Source organism: Galeopterus variegatus, unplaced genomic scaffold, assembly GCF_000696425.1.
Source record: "Galeopterus variegatus unplaced genomic scaffold, G_variegatus-3.0.2 Scaffold74, whole genome shotgun sequence".
NCBI classification, from domain to species: Eukaryota; Metazoa; Chordata; class Mammalia; order Dermoptera; family Cynocephalidae; genus Galeopterus; species Galeopterus variegatus.
The window spans coordinates 552,452-579,588 of NW_007726185.1; the positions used below are offsets into that span (position 1 = coordinate 552,452).

Below are 27,137 nucleotides of genomic sequence, written 5' to 3' on the forward strand. Positions count from 1 at the left end.
TATCTTACGTTTACTTTCAGTTTTCCTACCACTAACTTTGAACAGTGATGTTACCTACATAAAGGTGAAATATCATTAAAATGTTGATTGCTGGGATGTTCTACTACAAGATAAGCCTTTATAACTAGGGGTTTAAACTGAGCCAAGAACCGAAAACCAGTATGAATTAACAATGGAATATGCTAAACCCTGAGCATCCTTCTTTTTTACCAGATTTTGAAACAATCGCACAAGAGCAATAAAGGTAACTAGTGAAACAGTTCAAATGGGTTCTGAAGTTCCAGGTACTTGAAAAGCACTGAATCAGCAAATGTCAACACATCAGTGTATTCATATATTTAATTTATTCTTAAAAGCCAACTGAGAGATAAGGCAGAGGTTACAAATAGTAACTGAGTTACTATTTGTGATGTAGTGCTTTCACTGTGCACATCGAATCTTCCTGTAGGTGTTTCACTTCATATATGACAGTCACATGACTAGTTTTATTGTGCATGGTGGTTCAATTTAACGTGTTTTCTGATCAGCAGAATATTGTCCTCGATTTTCTTATTTTACTTCAAACATTTTTCCTGGGTGGCCTTTAGTTAGTGGTATGCGTTTATAGCTTTTTGAAGAAGTTAACTCATTGAGCAACAATTTCTTGAAATAAAAATATGTTCTCTAGTTGGCTTTAGAATCTCAACCCCAGCTTATAGTTGTTTCTGTTAAAGACTGTGCTATTGTGGTCTCTCCAATTATGGTCTTTAAATTATTCTTTCATCCATTCATCCGATCTTTGCAAGCACCTACTATGTATCATGCAGTTCTAGTGAACAAAACAGATGAAGATCCATGTCCTCATGAGTGTGAATAAAACACATATACAGAACGTTAGAAGGAGACGCATTGTTTTGGATGTTACAGAGTGACAAGTGAAAGTGAAAAATAAAAAGAAATAGAGCAGAGTAAGGGGTATGGGGCAAATTGCAGATTTTTGTAAGGTGGCCAGGGTCAGCCCTATTGAGAAGCCTACATTTGCGCAAAGATGAGAAAGAGGGAAGGGAATTATCTATTAATATTTCTGGGGAGAGTGTGTTCCAGGCTGTGCAAAGGCCCTGAGGTGGGTGTGTGCCTGATGTGGCTGGAGTGGAGTGAGCAAGAGGGAAAGTAGTTGGATTTGAGCACAGGTGGGTGACAGGTGCAGCAGATCACCTGGGGCTCCCTTTTTTCTTTTTAAACCCATTGTAAGAACTACTTTTACTCGGAGTGAATAGGGTTTTGAGTAAAGGAGTGACATATTCGATTTAGTAGAGGATGACTGTTTCTGATGGAGCTGACATGAGAAGCTGTTTGGAAATTGTTTACGTGGTAAGTTAGATGGCAATTATAAGTGACAGAGGTCAAATGTAGGCAGAGAAATATGTGATAAGTCAGATGGCACCTGTAAGTGACAGAAGTCAAATGTAGGTGGAGAAATTCATGGAAATTGTCATGAAAAAATTTTATCAAGTTATTCAAAAAAAGGTGAACTTGAGAAGAATGTCATTAAAGGTAAGCTGTGTTATCCCAGTTCCCAAGTGCCGTGAACACGTGTGCACAAGTCAGAATCATGGCATGGACAGTCACGCATGCCAGACTCTCCAGGTCTGGGGTTGGAGGATGTGGATGCTTCAGAGTATCCAGGTGAGCCTCATTCCACAGTCCCCTCAGAGTTACTGCCATACTCGAATTAGCACCTTAATTAAATCCTGGCCATTGATCGGGATTCCTTCCTATTGAGTTTGTAAGAACTTACACAGTCTGTGGTGTAAACCAAGCAGAATCATCTTGCTTTTCAGAACTGTGGTTTATTAACAGCTAAGGAGCTTATTGTCTGTTTTTAAGAAATGTGTTTACTGATTGAGAATCTTTTGGTCCTTCTAGTAGACTGTCAGTGTTTTTGGATATGCTTTCTGTACCTTATGCTTATTTGTAAATTTATTTTTCCTAAGTCTAAAATCTTTGTGCTCATATTTTGCCTTACTCTAGCAAGTTGCTGGTTGTATGGGGCTGTCAGCCCTAATTTGTAGATTGTACAGACTCTGTTTCTCCCCCTCTTTTTCCTTTTATTTTTTATTTATTTTTTTTTTTGTCTTTTTCCGTGTCCGGCAACGGATCGAAACCCTCAGTGTTGCCCCCGTACCGGACCGGGGACCGGCAACGGGATTGAAACCCTTGGTGTTGCTCCCGCTCCTCGCTCAGCCAGTGAGCATGAACTGGTCTGTATGTGGGATCCGAACCCTTGGGCAGGAGCGCCGCCGCGCTTCCCAAGCGGCGCACTATCCATTGCGCCACTGGGCCGGCCCCTTTTTCCTTTTATATACATTATCTCATTCCCTGACTCCTCATCAAAAGAGAGTAGAATATAAGGGAAAGTATAAGTTTTATTTTACAGTGGTTGAAGTGTAGGGAGGTTTAAAAATAGTAAAGATGGAGTTTTCATAGCTAACAAAAGTTGGAAATAAAACTAAAAATGTAGCATAATGGTTAGCTGATTCATTGGGTACCTGCTCGATGGTGACATTGATGCTTGGCACTTTATTTGTATTTACCTCATTTAATTTTCACAACCACTCCTTTAGGGGGTAGTATTGTTCCATTGTTCAGATGGGAACACCAGTACCATGGTGGACCATGTAACTTGCCTGGGCCATGGGCTGATAAGTGGCAAGCCAGTCTTCAAAGTCATGACCTGATGATTCTAGAATCCCTGTCTTGTCCCACTCTGTGCTACTCCCAAATGTAATCTCATACATTTTTATACCTAGCAGTGATAGCTGCATGCATTGATAGTGACCTGAAAGTTAGGTTTCCCTTCATCTTTCGTTATAATGAAAATACATTTTATAGTGCTTGACTTTTTCTACCCTTCCTCCCAACTCACCAGTCCTTTTAGTAAATCGTCAGTGTTTTTAGATATGCTTTTTTCCCCATATTTGTTATTGTAGTAAAATACACATAACATAAATTTACCATTTTAACCATTAAGTGTCACTTCAGTGGCATTAATTACATTCACATTGTTGTTTCATCATCACCACCATCTATCTCCAGAAATTTTTTCATTTTCCCAAACAGAAACTCTGCACCCATTAAACACTAACTCTTCACTCCCCACTTTTCCCCAGCTTCTGGCAACCACGCTTCTACTTTCTGTCTCTATTGGATATGCTTATGGTACCTTCCTTATGTACTTATTTGTAAGTTTCCTTTTCCTCCCTGTAGTCTGTGCTCTTATATTAATCTGAGCTTTCTGCTTTTTCAAAGGAAGATAAGTACTAAGTATTTTGTTAGGACTCTGCCATCTTTGCAAGTACCCAAACCATAAGCAGGAGCCCACTCCCACTCACTTCCATGTTTAACAGAATATTAAACTTGAAAAGTACATAAGAAAAGAATGAAAAATAAAAAGTCTTTGTTTGGGAGGTTTTCTGGAGGCCCCAGAGCCAAGAATTCTTAAAGGATCCTGAAAGCTGTGTTTTCACACTTCAATTTGACTTGTGTATTTTTAATTTAAAAGCATTTTGCATAAAAAATTTTTTAAAACCCTTCGCAGGATTGAGAAAATGTTCCCTTCGTACCGATGGATTGAAAAAAATGGTAAAATTGTTTTCTCTAGAAAGTGTCTCTAAAGAGTTGAATAATTTTTCTTTCATTTGCCGTCCTTAGAGGTTGATTCTTGGGGGAAAGCTGTATTCAAAAACAAGGTAGAAGAACTTTCCCACCCATGGAGAAACACGAGAATCACATGTGTAATTTGGTGGCTTTGTTTTACTAAATCTTCACCTTTCTGTTCAAACATTAAGCTAATTTCAACAAAATATCTACTTTCCATCTTCCTTTGGAACAGTAACTTTGGAGGCCAAGTGTACGATATCAGGTGTTTTTTTTTAAAAAATTCAGGCTCAGTGGGCTGAATGCCATTCGTGGCTTAATTAGGCCACTGAGCCCGAGAGGAAGAGTGCCAGGCCACGCAGGCATCAGGAGCCAGGTGAGTGTGTTTCTCTGTGGCAGTGCTGTCCTGCTTTCCTTGAGTAGCTGTGACCTGCTTTATTCTTGCCCTGTTCATTCTAGGTATGACTTTTCATTTCCTGCCTAACAGAAATTTAAAGCACCAAAATGTCAAGCAAGATATTTTTATGTAGATAAATTTAAAATTTTTTTTATTCATCTGCTTCTAAAAGTGATCAAAACACAACACATTGCCTGAGGTCAGGTGCAGACAAACCCAACACTGGGAGTAAATTCTCCCATAAACATGTTCCTTTTTTTGCTTGCTTCATAATAGGTTTGCAAGAAAGCAGGAGAAATCCTCCACACCTCCACACCCACACCCACGCACTCCCCACCCACCCACACCCACCCACCCACACGTCTCTCTTTGCAGAGTCTTGGAATCAAGGAAGAGGGGAGTTCTGTGCTCATGACACTGTGGCTACAACATCGCTAAATTACAGCCAGGGAGCTGAAAGGGCCCATTCTCTTTGTGGCCTGGGTCAGGAACGCTGAAATCCAATCCGAAGTGTGTTTAATGAGTGTCCTGAACGCTGGGACTTGGTGCCAAGGGGAACAAGGACACAGTGTGTCCTCGCAGGCAGTGCAGCCACCCCAGAGCCACAGTGAGCAGGAGTGGTGGGCAGGCCTAAGTATTCAGCTCCCTTCTCCCAGAGTGAAAGGCCTGTTCTGGCTCCCCAGAGTTTGGGTTTAAAGTTTGGGGTCCTTCTCATGGTGATCACTTTTTCCTGATGGGGGAACTCTCCAGTCTGCTATTCAGCTGTTGAGTTTTTTATTCCTCTTCCTATTCATTGTCGTCATCACAGCTAACACGCTGTAGAGCTTGCTGAGCGCTTGATACTGTCCTAAGAGCTTGGTGTATACTAAGTCATTTAATCCCCACAGCAACCCTGTGAAGTGGTTGTACTGTTATGCCCATTTTACAGAAGAGGAAACTAGGCACAAAGAGTAGGCCCTCTCACATGACTGTGACCTTGGGCACTCTGTTGTCCTCCAGCTTGTAAGTCCCTGTGGGTGCAGCCCAGGTGCTGCAGGTGTGCAAGTGCACTGGTCCCCTCTGCCCTCAGGGCGAGGCCCTGGGACACTTGCATTTGCCTCTAGTGTCTTTATTTACACCAGCATTACTGCTTATGTCCCACAGAGTGAAAAGGGGATGCCCTGTTCTGGCTTCTTTTTTTTTCTCTTTTTTCTTTTTTTAATGTAATATTCTACTTTATTAACATACCATGGTGTCCAGCAGTTCTCCCAGAGGTAAGCATTTGAGCTTTTGATTATTTTTAAGTATTATAAATCAGTTATAAATGTTTTTCAAAATTAGAAATTAAAAAAATTATTTGCATTATACTTGAAAGGCAGTATTACCAATTCAGATGGTGTGATGTTGAAGAATCAATGTGTTCTTGAATCTAGAAAATTTTATATTTAAGCAAAGCTATTTGTTTATTTTCTTTTTAAAGAAAATGTCATTTTATTAATATTATTTTTTTTACATTCTAGCATGTGGAACAGTTGGAAGGAAGGGGGAGAGGAGAAGGGGAAGGAAATGAGATGGAAGAAGGAGGAAGGAAGAGGGGTGGGATTGAAGCCTGTGGCACCCCCTCATTCCCACAGGGGAGACGGGGGGCTTCCAGCGGTGGCTGGGTCATTACCAGGCTGGGTGCAAATGTCAGGGGGGTGTGACCAAGGCCCTTGGCCCCCACCATCCTGGCTCGGGAACTCAGGGCCCTTCTTGCTGTGGCTCGGTGGTTGTTGCTGGGCTGGTTGCGTGTGTCAGGGGGGTGTGGCCAAGGCCCTCAGCCCCCACCCTCAGGACTGGTTGCAAGCGTTGGGGCATTGCTAAGGCCCCCGTCCCTCCACCCTTTCGGGCTTAGTAGCCCAGGGGACTTCCAGTCCTTCTAGGTGTCATAGGTGTTCTTTGGTGAAATGAGCCCTTTACTAGTTAATATCAAATTTTGTCTCTGGTTGTGGGGACTTTGTTTTTTCTTTCAGTTCTGTGTTGGATTATTCTCTGTTCCCACCACTTTAACTCTGCACTGGAACTAACTTTTTGTCCTTTGCTTACTTCTAAAATGGGGAACTTCCTGTGGGGACCAGTACTTGAGCTCTGTGGCTGAGCTAAATAGTTGCTTTGCTGCTGATTCCCTAGGGAAGCCTTTTTCCACTCAGGTTTTAATGGTTGACTTTATAGGTTCTTCCAGGTCTCATGAGATCTGGTGCACCTGGGTTGTGTAGAAACTCTGGTCTGAGCCTGAGTGTTTACATCAAACTGCACCCCATGCAATTCTGCATTCCTGACCAGTCTCCTCTGAGTGGTCCTGCACTGATTGGGGGGCAGATCAGCTGTCCTTGCTCTGCCCCAGTGTTCTCCTGGTGGACCTGTCTCCCCCACCGCCTATGCTGCAAACACTCCCCATGGGATGGGCCATGTTCTGGTCCCTTGTGATGACTCACTGGCCTCTGAGTGGCTCCTTTTTTGAGCTGTTGTGGCTGCTCACTCCTGTGTGAGTCCACAGGAACCCTGTTAGAGGTGTTGCCGTCCTTCTCCCCTGCCACCTCCAAGCAACTTCATCCAAAGGGCACAGCTGCGGCTTTTGCTGGCTCCTGCTCTGTGCGCTCAGCAGCTCCAGCCCAGATGCAGGCTGGGGCTCAAAACAGTCTGAGTGGTTTTTTTCTTTCTCTTGTGGCCTCTCCCACTTTCATGTCCTCTGTAGGTCTCTCCTCCTCTTCCCCTGAGCTCTAGTGGCCCCAGCTTGGTTGTCGTTGCTTTTTTATACTTGTAAATTGGTTGATTTGTGGGAGAGAGTGACTCTGGGGACCGTCTATTCCACCATCTTGACCGGAAGACTGTCCTGGCTTCTAATGTGCTTTCAAGAGGTCCTGTGCCTTTCTGATTGTTTTTATTCTTTGCTTTTCTCTCTTAATAACTTTTTGAAACTTCTTTTCATTCCTTATTTTCCAAAATTTCCCAATAATTTGCCTTGAGATGAGCTTTTACTCATTCATTCTGTGACACACTCCTTGGCCCTTTTCAATCTGGAAAGTTCAGAAAATTTTCTCATCTTATTCTAAGATAATTTCTAGATGTTGGGCCTCTTGCGCCAAAGCTTTAAATATCTTATATCTGCTTTTCTTTCCCATCTCTCTACCTTTGGGTCTAGTTTCCAGGGGAGTTCTCAACTTTAAACTCTTCCAGTGAAATTTTTGCTCCTGTTGGCTCTTTATTATCCAAATACTCCTTTTTGTAACCTGTGTTTTTTTTTTAAAAAAACAAAACTATATATAGCTATATGAGGATTCAAATTATAGTGTCTCTAGAAGATTTTTACCACACCCTGCATCATTGGAAGTACCATTTCTGACCTTTTGGGGAGTTCTGCATAATTTGGTTGCTTCCTATAGCTGACACTCCTCTCCTCTGTAATTAGATTTCAGCTTTCTTCTCTGTCATCTTCCAGAATTTGGGGGAAATCTCTCACTTTCTGTCTCCTCTCATTTTCTCTGCTTTCTATGAGTTTATTCCTTTTTTTATTCTTTTACTGTCATTTTAGTGGGGTTTCTGGATACAGTGGCAATAAGCTGCGTGTGTTCAGTCTGCCAGATTTAGTCACAAGTCTGTCATTCTTTTCCTAGTTTATATTAAGCCCAATCTGGCAGTGGTCTTGTGCAAATCTCTCTAGGAAAAATATGCATTGACAGACAGACAGGTGGATTCCTGTGGAATTCTCAAATTGTGTTCTCCTTGAATTTCTGCTTTGTTGACTATGAGCTGGGGGGTTAGGAAGGGCCAAGCTGAGGTGAGCGGACATTCTGGGTAAACAGCTCAGATGCTGGGACTTTGTGACTTCTGAGCCTGGGTTCTGGCTTCTTCCACCTCACCTAGGTAAGCTGTGAGGGTCTCGGAGGAGAAAATTTGTAAACAGAACTTCAGTGTAGAGTAATGTTCACATCTAGGGCAACAACAGTAGAAACAAGAATACCTTTTAGCGGTGAGAAAAATAAACTACCTCCCACAATTAGTATAAATATACTATTTGTTCAGTGTATTTGATTATCAAGTTGGATAAATTTGGAAGGCCAGAATTTTTATATTACTCCAAATCTGCTTATTGGGTTATTACTTCATTGTGATCTCTTTATTTGAAAGGGATCGACTGCACTGTTTCTGCTCACATGTGGCTAAGGAATGGGTGACAGGGTAGCCCTGAAAGTGGCTGTATTAGTTTCCTAGGGCTTCTCTGACAAAATACCACAAACTGGGTGGCTTGCAATGGAAATGTACTCTCTCACCGTTCTGGAGGCTAGAAGTCTGAAGTCCAGGTGTCAGCAGGGCTGTGCCCCCTCTGAGACTCTGCAGAGTCCTTCCTTGACTCTTCTGCTGCTGCTGGTGGGGCTGATCGTCCATGCTGCTTGGCTTGCAGCCTCAGCATCACGAGGTGCTCTCCCTGTATGTCTGTGTCTTCACATCATTGTCTTAGGAGGACACCAGTCATACTGGATCATGACCCACCCATATGACTTAACTTGATTATATCTGCAAAGACCCTCTTTGGGAATAAGGGCACACCCACAGGTGCTCAGGGTTAGGACTTCACTGTCTCTTTTTGAGAGATGCAATTCAGTCCATAACAGTGGGTTTGGGATCTTTGTGGCTGAGTCTCAGGCTTGATATTAACTCCAGATGGAAATCAGAGTGAGAGGCCACAGAGACGGCCAGCCCTGCCTACTGAGGACCAGTGTGTCATTTGGTAGCAACTCATCATATGTCTGGTACCTTGCTACGCAAAGCTGATCCTTGCTGCACCAGCAGCCCCTGGGAGCTTGTTAGACGCCCAGCTTCTCCAGCCTCACCCCCAGTCCTCCGGCATCAGTATCTGCAGCTTATCAATATCTGCAGATGGTCACTGGGCACGCTCCATTGGAGAAATGCTGCTCAAGATCACATCCAGCCAAGTTCTGAGGCAGATTCAAGCACAGGCCCAGCATGGACTCCATCTCTGGGGATACTGTCCTGCAGCATGCTGCTGTGTTAGCCAGGCTCTGCATCCCGGAACACTGCAGAGACATGCCCATGGAGCTGGGAAATGGGACCTCCTTCCAGTGCCAACCCATTCCCTTGTCATTCATTCTATAAATTCAAATTTCCCCTCTCCGTCACAGTAGCCAGGACAATAATAGAGAACTATGTCATGTGTTCTTTGCTAGATGCTTTGCGGTCATAGTTTCATTTAATTCTCACATCAGTCCTAGAAGGGAGATAGTACCTCTAGCCTTTCATGACCCCGCATTCTGTGGACTGAATTGTGTTCCCCCCCAATTCATCTGTTGAAGCCTTAACCCTGCATGGTCGTATTTGGAGTGAAGAATTAATTAAGGTTAAATGAGGTCATAAGGGTGGACCCCCGACCCCATAGGATTAGTGTCCTTAGAAGAGACACCAGAGACCTCCCACTCACCCTCACTCTGCCATGTGAGGACACGGTGAGAAGGTGGCCACCTGCAAGCCAAGAAGGGAGCCTCACCTGGAACCAAATCAGCCAGCACCTTGGCTATAGACTTCCAGTCCTCCAGAACTGTGAAAAAATAAATTTCTGTTTTTCTAAGCCATGTAGTGTGTGATGTTTTGTTGCAGCAGCCCCAGCTGGCTAAGACATCGTATTTCCATCTGCCTTCACCTGGCAAACTCCTACTCAGCCTTCACGACCCATTCACACAGGCTGCTTTCAAACGTCCTTACATAGCACTGCCCCCAGAGAGCATAGCCCGTTGCTCTCTTCTCTTCTACAGCTTTGTGTTAGTACCTCTAACATGCCACTTACTGTGTATTCTAACTTAGATGGTTATTTGTCTGCATTACCGCCTCAGAGAGAGACGCTTGTCCCTGACTTCCGTTCCCTCGGTACCTAGTGTGGTGTGGACCCGCGTCTGGCTATAGTCACCCCATAAGTGTCCCCCAGCCTCCTCAAGCCATCGTAGTTACTAATACTTCTGCCTGCCTGGCCAACAACTGCCAAAGGGCTATAAGAGAATGTGTGACCTTGTAATGCCCTAAGATGAGATGGGTTGAGGGTTAGGGGGTTATAGGACTTTGAACAATATTCTCGTAGGTATTAATGGTAGGAAAGAGGGGACAGGGCCTCTGAGAGAAGCCTTTTCCTTCTGCTGGATGAGAGCATGCCCTGGTTGTCATGGCTGCGCTAATCCCAAAACAGAAAAAAAACAAAATGCTTCCAGAAAAGGCCCAATGAAACCATGGTAGATACAAATTTTGTAAACCTGGTCAAACAATATAGATTTCGTCTATGAGATAATTTCTGAAGGCAGAACTTTAGCTTTGTTAAATAGGGGATTAATTTATTTAGACTCCGAGCAGGTAGGGAAAGGGAGAGGGAGAGAATATACCCCCAACCTACAGGAAGAATTGTGTCTTTATTCTTTTAGAGGAAAAAATAAATACCCCACATAAAACTTTATGCAGTAGAAATAACATGAAGGCATAGATATATTTTAAAGGCACATAGATATATTTTAAAACTACAGCAACTTTGATTTGCAATTTTAATAGCTTGATGCTGTATGTGAAGGTGCATACAATTTGAATTCCGGGCTCACTTGCCAGACATTCCCATAAGAATGTAAACCTCCTTCTAAATTTAATTTTATAGGATCCAGTGAAAAGCCGATTCAAAACGGAGTAAGCAGTAGAGACACAGTTTGGAGTCAGCCAACTCGTTTGTGCGCTAGATTAAAATTCACATGCTTTAGGAGCATAATTAAAAGTAGCCAATAAGAAAAAAGTGATAAAAATCTGATTACATGGTTTCACTAACTGCTGGTTTGTTCTCCAAAATAAAACATTATAATTACTGTTTGGCCTCTTGTAAGGAGTACACTTCTGGAATACATAATATGATATAACATCCTAGGATATTGTAACTACCAGTGTATGGGGTTGGCTAGATTCACTTTCTCAGAGGTGATGAGAACCTTAGAGATCTGTCCCCCTGCCCCCAATACAAGTAGTTAGGGACATTTAAAAAAAATTTGTCATCAGATCTCTTACATGTTAAACTGTTACTAACAGGTTTTCAAATGATGCCTAGATAACTTGGTTTCCCCTCGTCATGTATGATAGTTTGAACATCCCTAAGCGAGTGAGAGAGAGAGAGAGAGAGAGAGAGAGAGAGAGAGAGAGTGTGTGTGTGTGTGTGTGTGTGTGTGTGTGTGTGTTTTGAGAAAATACTTTTGCAGATGAATTTTCCTCCAGGTCTCTTCTCTGTGTTCTACCAGCTTAATCTATTAATCTTAATGCTGCTGCTACCTTTTTTTCTCCCTTAAATTTTATTGACTTGTGTACAGGTTTTTTTTTTATTGTTTAGTTTTTGTTTTAAGCAGTAAAGGTCTAGTGGATTTGTAGCTTTTGAGTCCCATCATTGGCTTTCAGTGCAAAGCCTGCCCCAAATGCATAATTTGTGGTTACTTCCAAAGATGTTCGTTTTATGCCTTTTTTTTTTTTTTTTTTTTGGCCAGACATATAAAAGAGTTCTTTGTGGAAAGGAATATTAGCAACTATTTAGTGTGTGCACACAGATATTCACTTATTCTCCCCATGTGATAAGGTCTTACCCTCAATATTTTTCTAAGGTCTAATGTAAAGAGATGGATTCTTTATTTTCTTGTTAAAAGTAGAGTTAACAGGTTGTCCTGCAAGTCCCCGTCTCCAGATGTTTATAGATGTGAGCTCTGTTCCTTGGATACTTTTCCCTCCTCTTCTGCATTTTGTTCCTGTAGTAAAATATGCATAACATAAAATGTACCATTTGAGCCACTGTAAGTGTACAGTCAGTGGCGTTCCGTCCGTCCGTCCACACTGCTGTGCAACCGTCGCCAGTGTCCATTTCCAGAATTCTTTTCTTTGTGCAAAACTGGCACTCTGTCCCCATTAGTCACTAACTCCCCACTCTCCCTCCTCCCCACCCCTGGGAGCCACCATTCCACGTTCTGTCTCTATGAATTCGACTACTCTCCGCACTTCATTTTAGTAGAACATATAGTATTTGTCCTTTTGTGACTGGCTATTTCACTTAGCACAACACCCTCAAGGTTCATCCGTGATGCTCAGAATTTCCTTCCTTTTTAAGGCTGAATAGTGGTCCCTTGTATGTCTGTACCACGTTTTGTTTATCAAGCCATCTGTCGATGAACTCTTGGGTTGCTTCCAGCTTTTGGCTGTTGTGACGACTAGTGCTGCTATGAACGTGGGTGGACAGGTATCTCCAAGACCTGCTTTCGGTTCTTTTGGATACATACCAAGAGGTGTGGAACTGCTGGGTGATGTAATGATTCTATTTGTAGTTTTTTGAGAAACTCAAAAACATTTTACATCCTGTGATGTGATTTGGAAGAGTTACTTTCAGAGTGAAGTTCGAAAACACGTTGGAGACAAGTACACAGAAAATATGCTGCAGACTGATGGAGTAAATCTACTGTATGGAGAAAGGAAGAATTTTTCTTACAGAATGAGGAGGAAACTTTCTGAGCCTCCCTTTTCTGAGTTGCTTTCTCTGAAACAGAATTTAGCCTTGGGTGCATTGATACACCCAGACAGTTCTATACCAATTCCTAAAAGAAAAGAAAATGGGGTCCCCGAATGCGTCATGGTATCATGATGTCTGGACGCAGTTTAGGCTGCAGCTTTCCAGGACACATTGGGATGTTAATGCTAAGTCCATGGAGCTCACTGTAATGTCATTTACCCCTGAAATTGCCATGTAGTGGGTGCATTTAAGTCCTTATAAATACTTCCTAGTCATACTATATACTGGGTTTCCTTATATCACTGATTGTAGCCAACATTTACACAGGAATTCATGTAATGAGTTAAAGGTATCTATTTTATAGATGAATTTTAGGAGTTATAATGATATCATTCAAACCATGAGTAGATGTCTCCCTATTAAAAAAAACCCAAAACTTTAGTACAGTTTAGAAAAGTCATTTTCTGTAAACATTTGTACAAAATAATAAATTTTAAAGAAATAACTAAAAATTGAGATCAGACTTATTTATTAGCTAGATTCCAAGCATCTATTTCAAACCTATTGCTCTGTAGGAAGTTCATCAGTCATTTGCTGCCCTTGTCTCTGGGAGCACATGAGTGTTTGAAATGCCAAGGGAAGGCCGCAGGTTCCAGGACTCAACCCAGCCCCGTGTCATTACCAAGATATGTTCAGGGCGTTCACAAAATCTCTGCTGACTCAGCAGAGGACCCTGGTTAGTCATTAACTCTCCTCTCCTGTAAAGTGCTCAGTTTAACACCACGTGCATAAAGACATCCATTGTATATCAATTTTTTTCATTTGTTCAGATTTCCAGTGTTGAATTGTGAAGTTTCCTTTCCCAGGCTCTGTAAATCTAGATGAAGTTATCAAATTCCCTTAGTTCCAGGAATTCTCTGGGAGGCATGAGTGCCTGCCAGCTGGTTAGATCACTGGTAGCTTGTTTTTGTCACAAATAGGAAGTGTCAAGAATTGTGAGAAAGAAGGATTGTGAAACTGGAGTGAGGTCTTCCCTTAAAAAATGTTACAAATACAGGAAGTCTTCCACAACTGTTTATCCCCTGGCCCATGTTCGTAATGTTCTTAGTAATGTCCACGGATTTTACTAGAGTGAGAGGATCCAGAATAACTAGCATAAGTTAACCATGTTGCTCTTTGGGGGCTGGTGTGTGAACCTGAACCTGGGACCAGGGACTGGTACAGAGCAGCTCCTTGTCCCCCTACTTTAGCCTCTCTGGGGAATGCCCACATGCAGGAAGTATGTCGGAAGCAGAGTGGATTGCTGTACCAAAGTGGTGGAAAATAAGACTGGTGACTAGTAATCTCTGCTGCTCTCTTAAGTCTCTTCCTCTGGGTAAGTGTGTGTGGAGGTGGGAGGGAGTTTGGCAGGGAAGCATGCGGGTTACACATAATCACATGTCACTCCTGCCATCAATGCAAGTGCAGTAACTCCACCAGTGACCTTGGACAGGCGTTCAAGGTCTAGTGCCTGGTGAGTTTGGGATTTTTCCATGGAGAAATATGCACACCTTCAGGTAGCTGTGAATATCTTCGTGCCACTCAGGCATATTTATTGGCTCTACAGGTCATGCTGGGATGGGCTAATGACATGCCCATCGGCGTGCTCCCCAGGCTTCAACTCTTACTGTCAGTCAGTCTCCTGGGTCACTAACTGGTTCCCGAATGCTCTGCTCTTATCAGGAGGGAGGTGGAAGTATAAAAGCAGTAAGTGTATGTATGAGTCCATTTCCGTTGCTTACAACAAAATTCTTGGAACTGGGTAATTTATAAAGAAATGAAATTTATTGCTTACAGTTTCAGAGACTGGAAGCCCAAAGTCCAGGGAACACATCTGTGAGGGTCTTGGTGGTGGTGACAGTGACCCAGGAGTCTCACATGGCAGAAAAGGGCAAAGCAGAGAGAGCAGACTTCTCATGTGATCTTCTTTTGAAGCCCTCAGAACCACGCCCCTGACCACTGTTATAATCCATTCACTATGGCCTGGTCCTACAATCCAATCACCTCTTCAAGGCCCCACCTTTCAGTTACCATAATAGGATCTCTCACCCTCTCAACACTTTCACAGTGGGGACCAAGCCTCCAACACATTGAACTTTGGGGGGACACAATTGAATCCATAATAGTGTAGATGGCAATGTCACTGAAACATTTTTCTTCCAGGGTTTGATCTATATGGCAGAGTTTGATCCATGCTACTACTGGTTCATTAGGCATCTACCAAATAGTGAAGAGAAATTGAGGCATGTGATTCTAAGCTCTGTAGGGCAGAAGTTGGGTTTTTATATATAATGTTCCCTTTCCCCATAGATTCAGTGTCTAGAAAATACGTGAGTAGTATTGATTTCAACAGACATTGATTGAGTACCAGGTGCTTTGTTAGGCAATAGGAATATAAAGATAAATAGCCCCAAATCAATTGGGGACACGGACTCGTAGATGCTTAATTATATATAATACAGTGAATGGGTAACTTTATCCATTGGTTCATTCAGTCATATCAGCAGAATTGGTCAGTTTTTAGGCATTGTGGATACAGGGATGAATATACCTTCAATGTGGGTATGGTCTCGATGAGAATCTGAACAAAGTGCTGTAGGAACCTAGAGAAGAAAGCCGTAAATGCTGTCATACTTCTGGAGGAGGAGAGAGACACAGAGACACAAAAAAGCTTGGGGTCATGAGTTGAAAACTTATGTCCACACAAAACAGCGTGCTAATATTTATAGTAGCTTCATTCATAATTGCTTTATTCTTAAAAACTTGGAAGCAACCAACATGTCATTTAATAGGTAAATAGATAAACAATGAAATATTATTCAGCAATAAAAATGAAATAGTTTTTAGCCTTTCTGGGGAATGCTCACATGCACGAAGTATGTTGGGAACGGTGGATTGCTCTACCAAAGTGGTGCATTTATGGTACATCCAGACAATGAAATATTATTCAGCAATGAAAAGAAGTGAGCTATTAAGCCATAAAAATACACGGAGGAATCTTAAATGCATATTACTAAATGAAAGAAGCCAGTCTGAAAAGCTTACATACTTTATGATTCCAGCTATGTGCCATTCTGGGAAAGGCAACACCATGGAGACAGTGGGTAGCGCGGCGGTTGCCAGGCAGTGGGAGGAGGGAGGGTTGACTAGGTGGAGCACGCTCTGGGTGTGGGAGGGAGAGATACATGGGAACTCTTCGTATTTTCCGCTTAACCTTTTGTAAACTTAAAAGCTGTCTAAAAAATAAAGTCTATTACTTTAAGGGGGGGGGCACCCAGGATTGGGGTGGGGAGAAAATGGCAGAGATTCATATCTAGGTTTGGGACAGCAGGAGCAGGGTGCAGAGGTGTGAATGGGGCAAGTGTTCAGGGTGTCGAGGAGGTGGGCGGTGGCCAGCTGTAAAGGACGCGGGAATTGAGAGGTTTCCTGTGGGGAGGAGCTGTGGGTTCATCCCTGTGTGTCTCAGAGGGCATAAAACCTTTTGTTTCTGTTCACAGCAAAGGGCTCCAGGAAAAGTGCTGCTAGATGCAGTTTGCAACCACCTCAACCTTGTGGAAGGCGACTATTTTGGCCTGGAGTTTCCTGATCACAAAAAGATCACGGTAGGTGATGGCAGGATTAATGTTGCTATTTTACTGTCTGTTCATCTTGGGAGGGGGAATCTTCAGTACCTTTCCTTGGCCATACAGAAATAAATAGAGGAAAAAAGCACCCAGACAGCCCTTGGTAATTTTTTTTTTATAATAAAAGTAATTAATGCATAGGATTAACAAGTTCCAAGAGGCTATGCAGTGAAGGACGTCCTCCTCTCACCCTGTCCCCCACCTCTCCTCTAGGAACCACCATTACCTTGTGAGCACACATATTCTGGTGTGTGTTTCCAGTGAAAGTCTGTGTGTGCATAAGTGCAAACATGTATCTTGGAAATACACAATGTGAGGAAACAATATCCAGTGTCCTATACTTTCCTTCCCCCACAAAAGAGAAATCTGCTTCCTTTTTTTCAGAGCTGCGTGCTCTTCCACTGGAGGGATATGTATCATTTACAACCTTCATTGTAAATGATGGAATACTTTGGTTGTTTTCATATTTCTGTTATTACAAATGATGCCACAGTGAACATACTAGTACGTTTGTGTTTACACTCATGGCCAAGTGTTTCAGTAGTTCCAATTCAAAGCCATGAAATTGCCCAATCAACAGGTCCAACCATTTTAAAATTGTTAAATATGTCAGAGTGTTATTAAAAAACCTTTCACCATTTTGAACCCAAAACGAGGTCATCACTTCCTAGTACTTCTATCTCTTTTGGTTGATGGCACTTTCTTAAGGCTGTATCCAAGTCTACCTTTTATTAGTCACCTTTTAAGTCTGTACATTCATTGGCTGTGTTTCTTTTTATTCTGTCATTCTGTATGTGCTGAGTTCCCGGAATGTCTACTAATCACTGCACTGAGATCCAGTAATGAGTAAGACGCAGGGAGTTTATAACCCAGTGGGGAGTCAGGCTTGAGTCAGAGGCCAGTACAGGGTATGTGATGGGTGCCCCACTGGAGCAAGGGGCTGTTGGGGGGGAGGAAAAAACAAACAATATTTAAAATTTTTTTGGTGGCTGGCCAGTACAGAGATCGAGCCCCAGACCTTGGTGTTAACAGCACCACACTCTAACCAACCGAGCTAACCAGCCAGCCACAACAAACAACATCTATGTTCAGAAATCCTTCCCAGATACTGCAAAACTGAGTCCTGGGACACCAGTAGGAATTGACTTAATAGAAAGAACGTTCCAGGGAAAAGGGGCACCCCGTGTACAAAGACCAGAAAGCATGTTGGCTATTCAGGAACCTGCAAATAAGGCCAGTGTGGAGGGGTGAGAAGGGGAGGGCCATGGCGAAGGCAGAGGTAGAAGGTTGGAAGGTGGGCAGGGAGCCAGATGGGGAAGGGCTTTCTAGACATCCGTGTCCAGTAGAAATATAACATGAGCCACATACGTAATTTTAACTTTCTAGCAGTTATGTTTTTAAAAAAAGGTTTTTAAAAAAACAGGTAAAACTAATTTAAAAATATTTTTTGCTTAACTTTATATGTCCAAAAACATTATCCTTTCAACACAAAATCAGTGCAAAACTATGAGTAAGATATTTGCATGCTGAGTCTTCAAGTCTGCTGCGTATTTGGCACGTCAGCCCTCTCCGTTCAGACTAGCCGGACTTCATTGCTCAGCAGTCACACGCGGCTGGGGCTGCTGTAATGGACGGCACAGCTCTGCACCGAGCCAGCGTGTTTGGGAGCTGTGCCTGTGTTTTAAAGGGACTGCGATACGATCTGGTTTCTGGTTTAGGAAGACAGCTGTAACCGGGTTGGACTAGGACAAGCTGGGATCAGGAAAGCCGTTAGGAGTTGGCAGTGATTCAGGCAGGAGGCCAGGCTGGCTGGAACTAGTGGGGAGTTGGGGGCTGGAGGGAGGTGGGTGGCTTCAAGAGATTTGGGGTGCTGTGGGGGGAGTGGCTGAATGGACGGACTTGTGAGGGAGAGCGGGTGCAGAATGGCTTGGTTTCCCAGCTTTGTCACCTGGGTGGACACTAGTGCCCATCCCTGGAGGAGACAAGCCTCAGGGGTGAAGATCATGAGTCCATTCCAGACACAAGGAGTTGGGGCATCAGCGGGCATTCCAGGGGAGATGTCCAGTGGGCAGTTCCAGGTGTGTCGCCTGGAGCACAGGAAAGTGATCTGAGAGGAAATTCAAAGTCAAGGGTCATACGATTAATTTGAATATCTGTTGAAGCTCTGAAACTGGATGAGAGCGTGGAGTGTGAAGGGAAGGGGCCCAGGTGGTGCATGGCATTGGAGGGAGCCTAAGAGAAGGTAAGAGAATATTCCAAGGAAGGAGCAGGCAGGAGGGGACTCGCTAGCTCCTCCCCCAAACCTTGCTCATAGCAGTGGCGATTAAGTCGATCCATCATGCACTTAACAATGATGTCCTTAGACTAACATGGATGCCATGTACTTAATAATGTGATGTCATGCACCCAACAGTGATGTCATGTGCCTAACACTGATGTCATTCTCTTAACATTGATGCCATGTACCTAATAATGATGTCATGACCTAACACTGATGTCATTCATCTAACATTGATGCCATGTACCTAATAACGATGTCATGCACATAACGTTGATGTCATGCACCTAACAATGATATCATGTGCCTAACATTGATGCCATGCGCCTAACATTGATGCCATGCGCCTAACACTGATGTCGTGCACCTAACACTGATGTCGTGCGCCTAACACTGATGTTGTGTGCCTAACAATGAGGGCAAATTGTGTTTTCCTGACTAATTCCCACTTCCAAACACACTGTCATTTTCTAGTCCCTACATTAAATCTTAGCCTCCCTGATTCCCGGTCCCTTTTTCTCTTGTCTACCATATGGCCACAGACCTGTCAAATCTAGTTCCATATTAATTGATTCTTTTAACGAGTATTTTGTGCATACATTGTATTGTCAGGCATCACACTTCACACTGTGGACAAAGGTGAAATAAAGTGACAGCAAGAAGCAGCTACGGCTCCCATTCATTAGGAGTGTACAGCTTAGTGAGAGAGTCAAGGGAGCACATAATTACAGCACAGCAAGTTTATGGAACATTGTTTCATAGGGCTTATTTTAGGTTAAAATAATGATTCTCAAAACACCCGAAGACATATGTTATCTCATTATTTCTAACAACCCCGCTAAGTGCCTGCCTGAATCACTGCAAGCTTTAAGGGCTTCCCTCATTCCACTCTTGTCCTGTTCCAGCTCAGCTGAGGCCGCCTTTCTACACCAGAAATCAGTAGCAGGGTTTGCACTCAGGGAATGAGGGCACTGAGATCCTGGGGATTGTTCCATGTCTGGCTCTGCCAGTTAGCAGAGTGGGGATTCTAACCATGTTCCTCTGACTCCAAGTTCAGTGCCTTTTCTGTTAGCCATGGGTGTTGCTCTTTTGCTAGGATCTGTAAACCTATTAATCTTCCTAGGTACCTGCTGGACTGACTTGCAAGTTTTTATCAGGCTTGGTATTTATGATTTCATTCCTTCCTTACAATTTTGTTTAGGAGTGTGTTCAACTGCAAAACAAACTAATGATAACTTAAGGAAGTAGGTGTTTATTTGTCACTCATTATACAAATAAAAACCATTGCATGAGAACTTACTATGTGCTGAATGTCTTAGTACCTGTGGATACAATGGTGAATGTGACCTACATACTAGAGCAGGGATCAGCAGACTTTGTAAAAGAACAGATACCTGCTGTATCTGCTCCAGCTATTTAAGTCCATCCTTATTGTACAAAAGCAGCCATAGACAGTAGGTAAATGGGCATGTGTTTGTTCCAATAAAATTTTATTTATAAATCAGGAAGCCATAGTTTGCCAACAGCTGCTCTAGAGAGTAATTGACACTGTATGCTAGGTTTACATACAGCATTTAATTCATTCCTACCGAGGTCCATTATATCCCCTTCTTCCACTGAGGAAAGTAAGCCTTAAAGAGTTTATTTTCACAAAGGCACATAGCCAGAGAGCTGGGATTCAAGTTCAGATCTGTCTAGATACGAGCTCTCGGTCACCCTTCTGTTCTGACCATATCTCTTTATTTTACTGTCAATTATAAAATCTCAACCGGAGAGTTAATTTCATATAATTCTAAAAACAAGTTCTTTTGACAAAATTGATCTGTGATATTAGAGGGAACAGTATGACTTGAGGGCTACAAGGAGACCTGCTGGGGTCGTGGCCATGTTCTGTTTCTTGATTTGTGTGCGGTTCTGTGGGTGCAATCAGTTTGTAAAAATTCAGTGAGCTCTACACTTACAAATGTGCCATATAGATACAGATATATAACTTCGATAAAAGTTTACCCCAAAATGCCATGAAGTAAAAGCACACAATAGCAGAAACGATGACCAAAAACTGCTCAGAGGCTGGCTGATGGGACATTTTTTTGGAAGTGCCAAGGACCAGCCTTGATTGGATTAACTGAGGAAGAGAAACTCGCCTGTGAGGGTAATAAACTCTGGGTGGATTTTCATCTCTGTCCCCAGATGAAGTTACTTGAAAATGTAACTTTTGCGTTCCCTTCCCCGATTCTATGGCTGTGCTGCCTTTCCAGACAGGCGGTGTGTGTCACGGTCACTGCAACCCGCTCTGCAGTCAGACCGACAGCTCTCAAATTGCTGCTTTGCCTTGTAGCAGCAGGGTGGCTGGGCACGTTGCTTCACCTTCCTGAGCCTCACTTTGCTCATGAGTAAAACAGGGGTGACAGTCCCTCCTCATGGGGATTTTGAAAGGATAAAATGTGATCATATCTGGTAGCAGGTAGCCTAGTGTTTGGGACCGTTCACATGTTCAGAAGCCATTAGTTACAGAAACTATTACAGTCATTATCTTCATTGCTATCATTGTTATTTTTTTATTGTGATCAAAACCAGATATTATAAAATTTACCATCTTAACCATTTTTAAGTATACTGTTCTGTAGAGTTACCTATATGCACATTGTTGTACATTAGATCTCCAGAACTTTCTCATCTTGTGAAACAATCTCTGTACCCACCAAACATCAACTCCCCCTTTCCCCTCATTCCAGCCTCTGGCAATGGCTATTCTATTTATTACGAGTCTACTTAGGAACCTCATATAAGTAGAATCATGCAGTATTTGTCTTTTTATGGCTGGCTTATTTCACTTGGCATAAGTTCATCCATGTTGTAGCATGTGACAGGATTTCCCTGTTTTTTAATGCTGAATAATATTTCGTGTTTGTGTGTGTGTGTGTGTGTGTGTATGCCACGTTTTGTGTACCCATTCATCTGTTGATGGACACTTGGGTTGCTTCCACCTCTCGGCTATTGTGAATGATGCTGCAGTGAACATGGGTGTGCCATCACTCTTTTTTTTTTTTGTCTTTTTCTCGTGTCCGGCAACAGATCACAACCCTCAGTGTCGCGCCTGTACCGGACCGGAACCGGCAACGGGATCGCAACCCTCGGTGTTGCACCCGCACCTCACTCAGCCAGTGAGCGGGAACCGGTCTGTATGTGGGATCCGAACCCTCGGTGGGAGCGCCACCATGCTCCCAAGCGGCGCACTATAGCAGTGTGCCACCGGGCCGGCCCCACTATTATTTTTTAATACCACCATTGTGACTGTTACCTCGGCCAGGCTTCATTTGGGAGGCTGCTCACACATCTGCCAAACCAAGAGAAAGAATGGTCGGTCTCATAATGCCCAATCATGGGGCTGTCACAAGTGGTTTTGCCCATTTTCCTGTGTGTGATACATGGGAAACTAATTGTCCCCCAGAGTATGTGGCATGCCAGGTTGTGGATCTTTGTTCCTGGGTATAAGCTGTTGAATTCAGGCAACTCAAATTCCTGCTCAGCCTTCTATCCATCTTCTCGTTTCTATCATGTAAATGTTCCAGTCAGGGCATTATCCATAGTAAGGATTTGACAAAGTTTAAAGAGAAAATGAGTGTTTTCCACAGTCTAAGATATGTTGCTGAAGGTTGTAAATAAGCTAGTGGTAATTATTAAATAATCAATTATGCTCTACCCTTAATTAGACTTGTCCCATGGCTTGTCAATTAATAGAGTAGATTGCTGTGTTTACATGCAAGGTTGGCCTGCTGTTTTCCTTGGATCCAGGCAGCCGTCCCTAAAGGATGGCCCCAAAGAGTAGAGAAGTGTTTCAATCAGCTTTTTTAAAAAATAGATTGGGCTTTCTGTGGCAGAAACGCTATTGATCCTAGGAATCAAGATGCTGTACTTAATATGCCAGCTAATTGGTACCTAGAGTCTGAAGGATGGTGAAAGGGCAGAAAGCCATTAGGTTGCTGTGAAGGTGAGCTAAGAGAGCTAACCAGGGGATTCTTTCTCAACTGTGACTTAGCAGGATTCTTGCTCAAACTGGACACAGGAGCCCGAGGTTAGGCATGGTGAGAAGAGGGCTCAGAGGAGCCTAACTATAGTTTGGTCAAGGGAAGAGTCTTCTTATACTCAGTTTTGCACTGCCAGACAGTAGCAGCCATAGACAATATGCAAATGAACGAACTTGGGTGTGTTGCAATAAAACCTTATTTATGGACTGGGAAATTGAGATTTCATGTAGTTTTTACATGTCATAACACATAGTTCTTCTTTTGATCTTTTCAACCACTTAAAAACGTGAAATCCTGGGGCTGGCCCGGTGGCGCACTGCGCTAGTGCGCCGCTTGGGAAGCGCGGCGGCGCTCCCGTCGAGGGTTCGGATCCCACATACAGACCGGTTCCCGCTCACTGGCTGAGCGAGGTGCGGGGGCAACACCGAGGGTTGCGATTCCATTGCCGGTCCCGGTCCGGTACGGGGGCGACACTGAGGGTTGCGAACCGTTGCCGGACATGGAAAAAGACAAAAAAAAAAACAAAACGTGAAATCCAATCTTTGCTAGAGCAGTATGGAAACAGGCAAGAGGCCAGAGTTGGCCCATGTGCCTTAGCCTGCCAGTCTGTGCTTTATAATATTCTTCTGAGGAAGGTATTTTATAATCTACTTTTTACACTGAACAGATGAGCAGATTCAGAGAGGTGAATGTTTAACAGTAAATCGTTTAACTAGGACTCACAGGTGCCTGCCTTGGCCACAGCAGGGTCTCTGTCTGCTGTACTCCCCTTGGCTCTCTCAGCCCCTGAGAGCCACGTGACCTTAACAGGTCTGATAAGTAAGATGTCTCACTGACTAGTGAGGGTGGTGGGAAGACCTCTGCTTGGTGGCCTGTAAATCTCTGTTTCAATATCACTTTGTCATTCAGCAGCTGGATGGATTCTTAACTTCCTTGATTTTATACTTTATCTGAAAAACGAGTCATAAATGACTACTTTACAAGGTTTTCATGAGGGTGAATTCAGATACTTTATAGTAATGAGCACAGCAGGTCTCATGGCACATAGTAGGCACTCAGATATCTGTTGTACATTTGTCCTACCATATTTGGTGGGGATTGGTTCTAGAACTCCCCTCAGATGCATCTGCAGATGCTCAAATCCCTTATATGAAATGTTGCAGTATTTGCATATAACTTATGCACATCCTCTTGTATGCTTTAGATCATCTCTGGTTTACTTATGATACCTAATATAATGTAAGTGGTATGTAAATAGTTATACTATATTATTTATATTTGCATTATTTATTTATTTGTTTGTTTGTTTGTTTATACATGCATGCATGCATGAATGAATGAATATTTTTGATCCTCGGGTGGTTGAAACTTTGTCCAACCTGCAGATAGAGAGAGCCCACCTGTATTTGATTTTTTTATTCTAACTCAGAAACCAATGAGGCCAGCCCACCAATCCTTTATTAAAGCAGCATTGTTCATGGGCCTGATAAAACAATCCTAGTTTCTTATAAATAAGTACTGGTAAAAACTTAAGAAGAAGATTGGCACCTGTCGTTTATTTTCTGTCCTCCTCTGTGCCGGGAGAAGACTATTGCCAGCAGCCGGTCACAGGAACCGCAGCTCCTTGGGGTGACAGGCATCCTGTTGCACTCTCTTTGTCACTTCTCTTCCTCTGGGTGATGGAGATGCAAAGGGTTACTCAAAGCCTGTTTCTTCTGAGCAGTGAGAAATCCCAAAGGGGTTAATTCCCTGGAACCCTCAAGAGAGAGGCATTCCTCCTCAGGAAATTAACCCTGAACTGGGGTTCTGTCTCAGTATTTATTCTTCAGACCAGAAAGTTACAGAAAGGGAACATAGGTGGAGTTATGGCTAAGTATAGTTTAACAATAGAAGCTGGTAATATCAGTGAAATAACAAAGTGACATTCCATAATGCAATTTGCAAAAGGTTAAGTCGATCTACCAACAAAAGTTTGTTCTTAGCAGATACTATCTTTTCCCACAGCAGTTTCCTCAGTATTTTTACACAACAATAAAGCAACTTCAGGTTAACCTGCTCTAAGGCATTTGTCCTTGAGCCCACAACTTTGTTATGTTACAATTCTTTATCTACAACAGAGACTTTAGCCTGGGGAAAGTTTCCTGTCTTTTGCAAGCTTAACATTTCTATATGTAATTTTTAAAAGTTAGGCTAAACCTGAAACTACAGGGCTTTGGAAACTAGGCCCTGTAAAATACAACTGCTTTATGAATGTTAGTATACTCCACAGTGTCCCTCACTGGTAGGTTCCCCTCCCCCCTGGGGTCAGACAGACCTCCTTCATCTCTGCTTAGTCACAGCATCTGACCTCAGTTCTTCTGGGGTCTAACCAAGGACATCGGAGGTGAGGAGGAACATGCCAGATATAAAGAATGACAGCTATCACAGGACCAAGGACAGGCTGAAGGTTTGGGGAGCCAGCAGAGGTGAGGTTGTGGAGGGGCTCTGTCACCATGCAGAGCTGGCTATGTTGATGGGAAGTCCCCAGAGGAGGCAAAGCTCCTCAAGCAAGACAGTCTGGGAGAAGGACAGATCACTTGAAAAAGACAGCTATGGGTAAGTTTCCATTTCTTAAGCTGGAGTAGGATACATGATATTTTTGTTTTTATTTTATTAAAACACTGTTTTTCAACAGTTTTAATTTTACAGAAAAATTGAGCAGAAAGTACAGTGTTCCCATATACTGTCCCCTCACCCCCGCCAACACATATACACAGTTCTCTTATTGTTAAAATTTTGCATTAGTGTGATATTAGTTTCAACTGATAGACCAGTATTAATATATTTTCGCTAACTACAGTCCGAAGTTTACCTTAGGGTTCACTCTTTGCATTGTACATTCTACAGGTTTTGACAAATATGTGATGACATGTGTTTACCATGGCAGTGTCATGCAGAATAATTTCACTGCCCTAAGAATCTCCTGTGCCCCTCCTTTTCATCTCTCTGTTCTCCCGAGCCCCCCCAGGCAAACACTGATCTTTTCCCTCTGTTTTTTCTTACTTTCTGTATTCTTGATGGCACTGAAAGCTGGGGGCCTTGCCAACTAGGGAGAGACTGCACCCTCCCAGGGCGAGTCAACTCTTAAAGGTAGCAAAGGGCTCCCCTGTGAGTGTATCCTTCATATGCAAACCAGCAATCCAGAGCCATACTGCAGCCACCTCCTGTCTGGCTCTTACCCCCAGGAGGCAGTATTCCTCTGCACTAGAGCCATTCCAGGGCCAGGTACCCACAACGAGAGACAGTCCCTTGCTCCAGACACCACTGAAATGATTCAAACTTGTCAGTCCTAAACCTGCTTACCCTGCCTTGCCTCCCCATGGAAACCACAGTAAAGGCTCCTGCTCAGGCTCCCCCGTTGCTCCTGCTTCCTGACCAGCCCTGGTGCTTTCCTGTGGCATGGCGTGACCCCTCCTCTTGGGAACTGTGAGTAACAGTCTTTTCCATGGCAGTTCTTTCCTGATCCGTTCACCTCATCATACCTGAATAATAATAATGCCTACATTTTAAAACAACGTGGTTAAAGAAAAAATACATGGAAATACTTTTCTGAAGTAGATAGAGTCCTGAGAAGATGGTGGCAGTGGAAGCATCATTTTTGGGTCTTCTCAAACCCACAAAACAACATTTATGGCACAACTAGGTGTCAGTATAAGCCCTAGATCCCAACGTATGAGCAGTTGGAGACAAAACATTAGCCAGCTATGAGGCTTAGTCCACTTTCTGTTGCTTATCACAAAATACCTGAAACTGGGTAATTTATGAAGACGTGAAAATTTACTTCTTACGGTTTTGAAGGTTGGGAAGTCCAAGGTCAAGACGCACATCTGATGAGAGCCTTTTTCCAACTGGGGACTCTCTGCAGAGTCCTGTGGTGATGCAGGATGTCACATGGCGAGAGGGCAAGAGCGTGTTCGTGTGCTCTCCTTATAAAGTCACCGGTCCATTCCCATGGTAACCCATGGTAACCCATTGATCCGCTAACCCATCAATCCATGAATGGATTAATCCACTCATGAGGGCACAGCCCTCATGATCCAATCACCTCCTAAAGGTCCCACCTTTCACATACCATGGTTGGATTTCCCACCCTCTTAATACTGTTACAGTGGGGATTAAGTTTCCACATGAGGTTTGGGAGGGACATTCAAACTATAGCAGCCTGCGCAGCATCAATGTCTATACAGGAAGAAACAGAGGAAGACGTAGGGCATCTGGTGGACAGGAGAAAAGAACCCCCAATAGCTGCTGGCAGTCATGGGGGGCAGTTTGAGAAGAGCAGCTGGAACTGGTGGGTCCTGACAGGGCTGGAGCACTCCAGCTCCTGTGCACAGTGACTGACCCTCCAGGACAGGTCGCCATTCTGTGGAGACTACAGAGAAGGGAAGCAAAATTGAGCCCCGTAAGGATAATAAACAGAAATGACAGAGAAGGGGAGGGAAATCGAGGCAGGAAATGTCAGAAGGCAAGCTTCCATGTCTTTTAATACTATACGAAAACAGTAGAAGAGGAAACGCTGTGAGGTTCAAAATGCTACTGTGAAACATGCTTTCTTTCTTTT

The 27,137-nt window shown here is 43.3% G+C and overlaps 1 protein-coding gene across 3 annotated transcripts in view; it reads left to right on the top strand.

Moving 5' to 3' along the window:
* Positions 1-27,137, top strand: part of FARP1 (FERM, RhoGEF (ARHGEF) and pleckstrin domain protein 1 (chondrocyte-derived)) — a 283,653-nt gene that overhangs the window by 160,183 nt on the left and 96,333 nt on the right. For all 3 annotated transcript variants that reach the window (XM_008578376.1, XM_008578369.1, XM_008578383.1), the window contains exon 3: positions 16,106-16,210. In XM_008578376.1, coding sequence (XP_008576598.1) covers positions 16,106-16,210 — 105 coding nt within the window. The remainder of the gene's footprint in view (positions 1-16,105; positions 16,211-27,137) is intronic.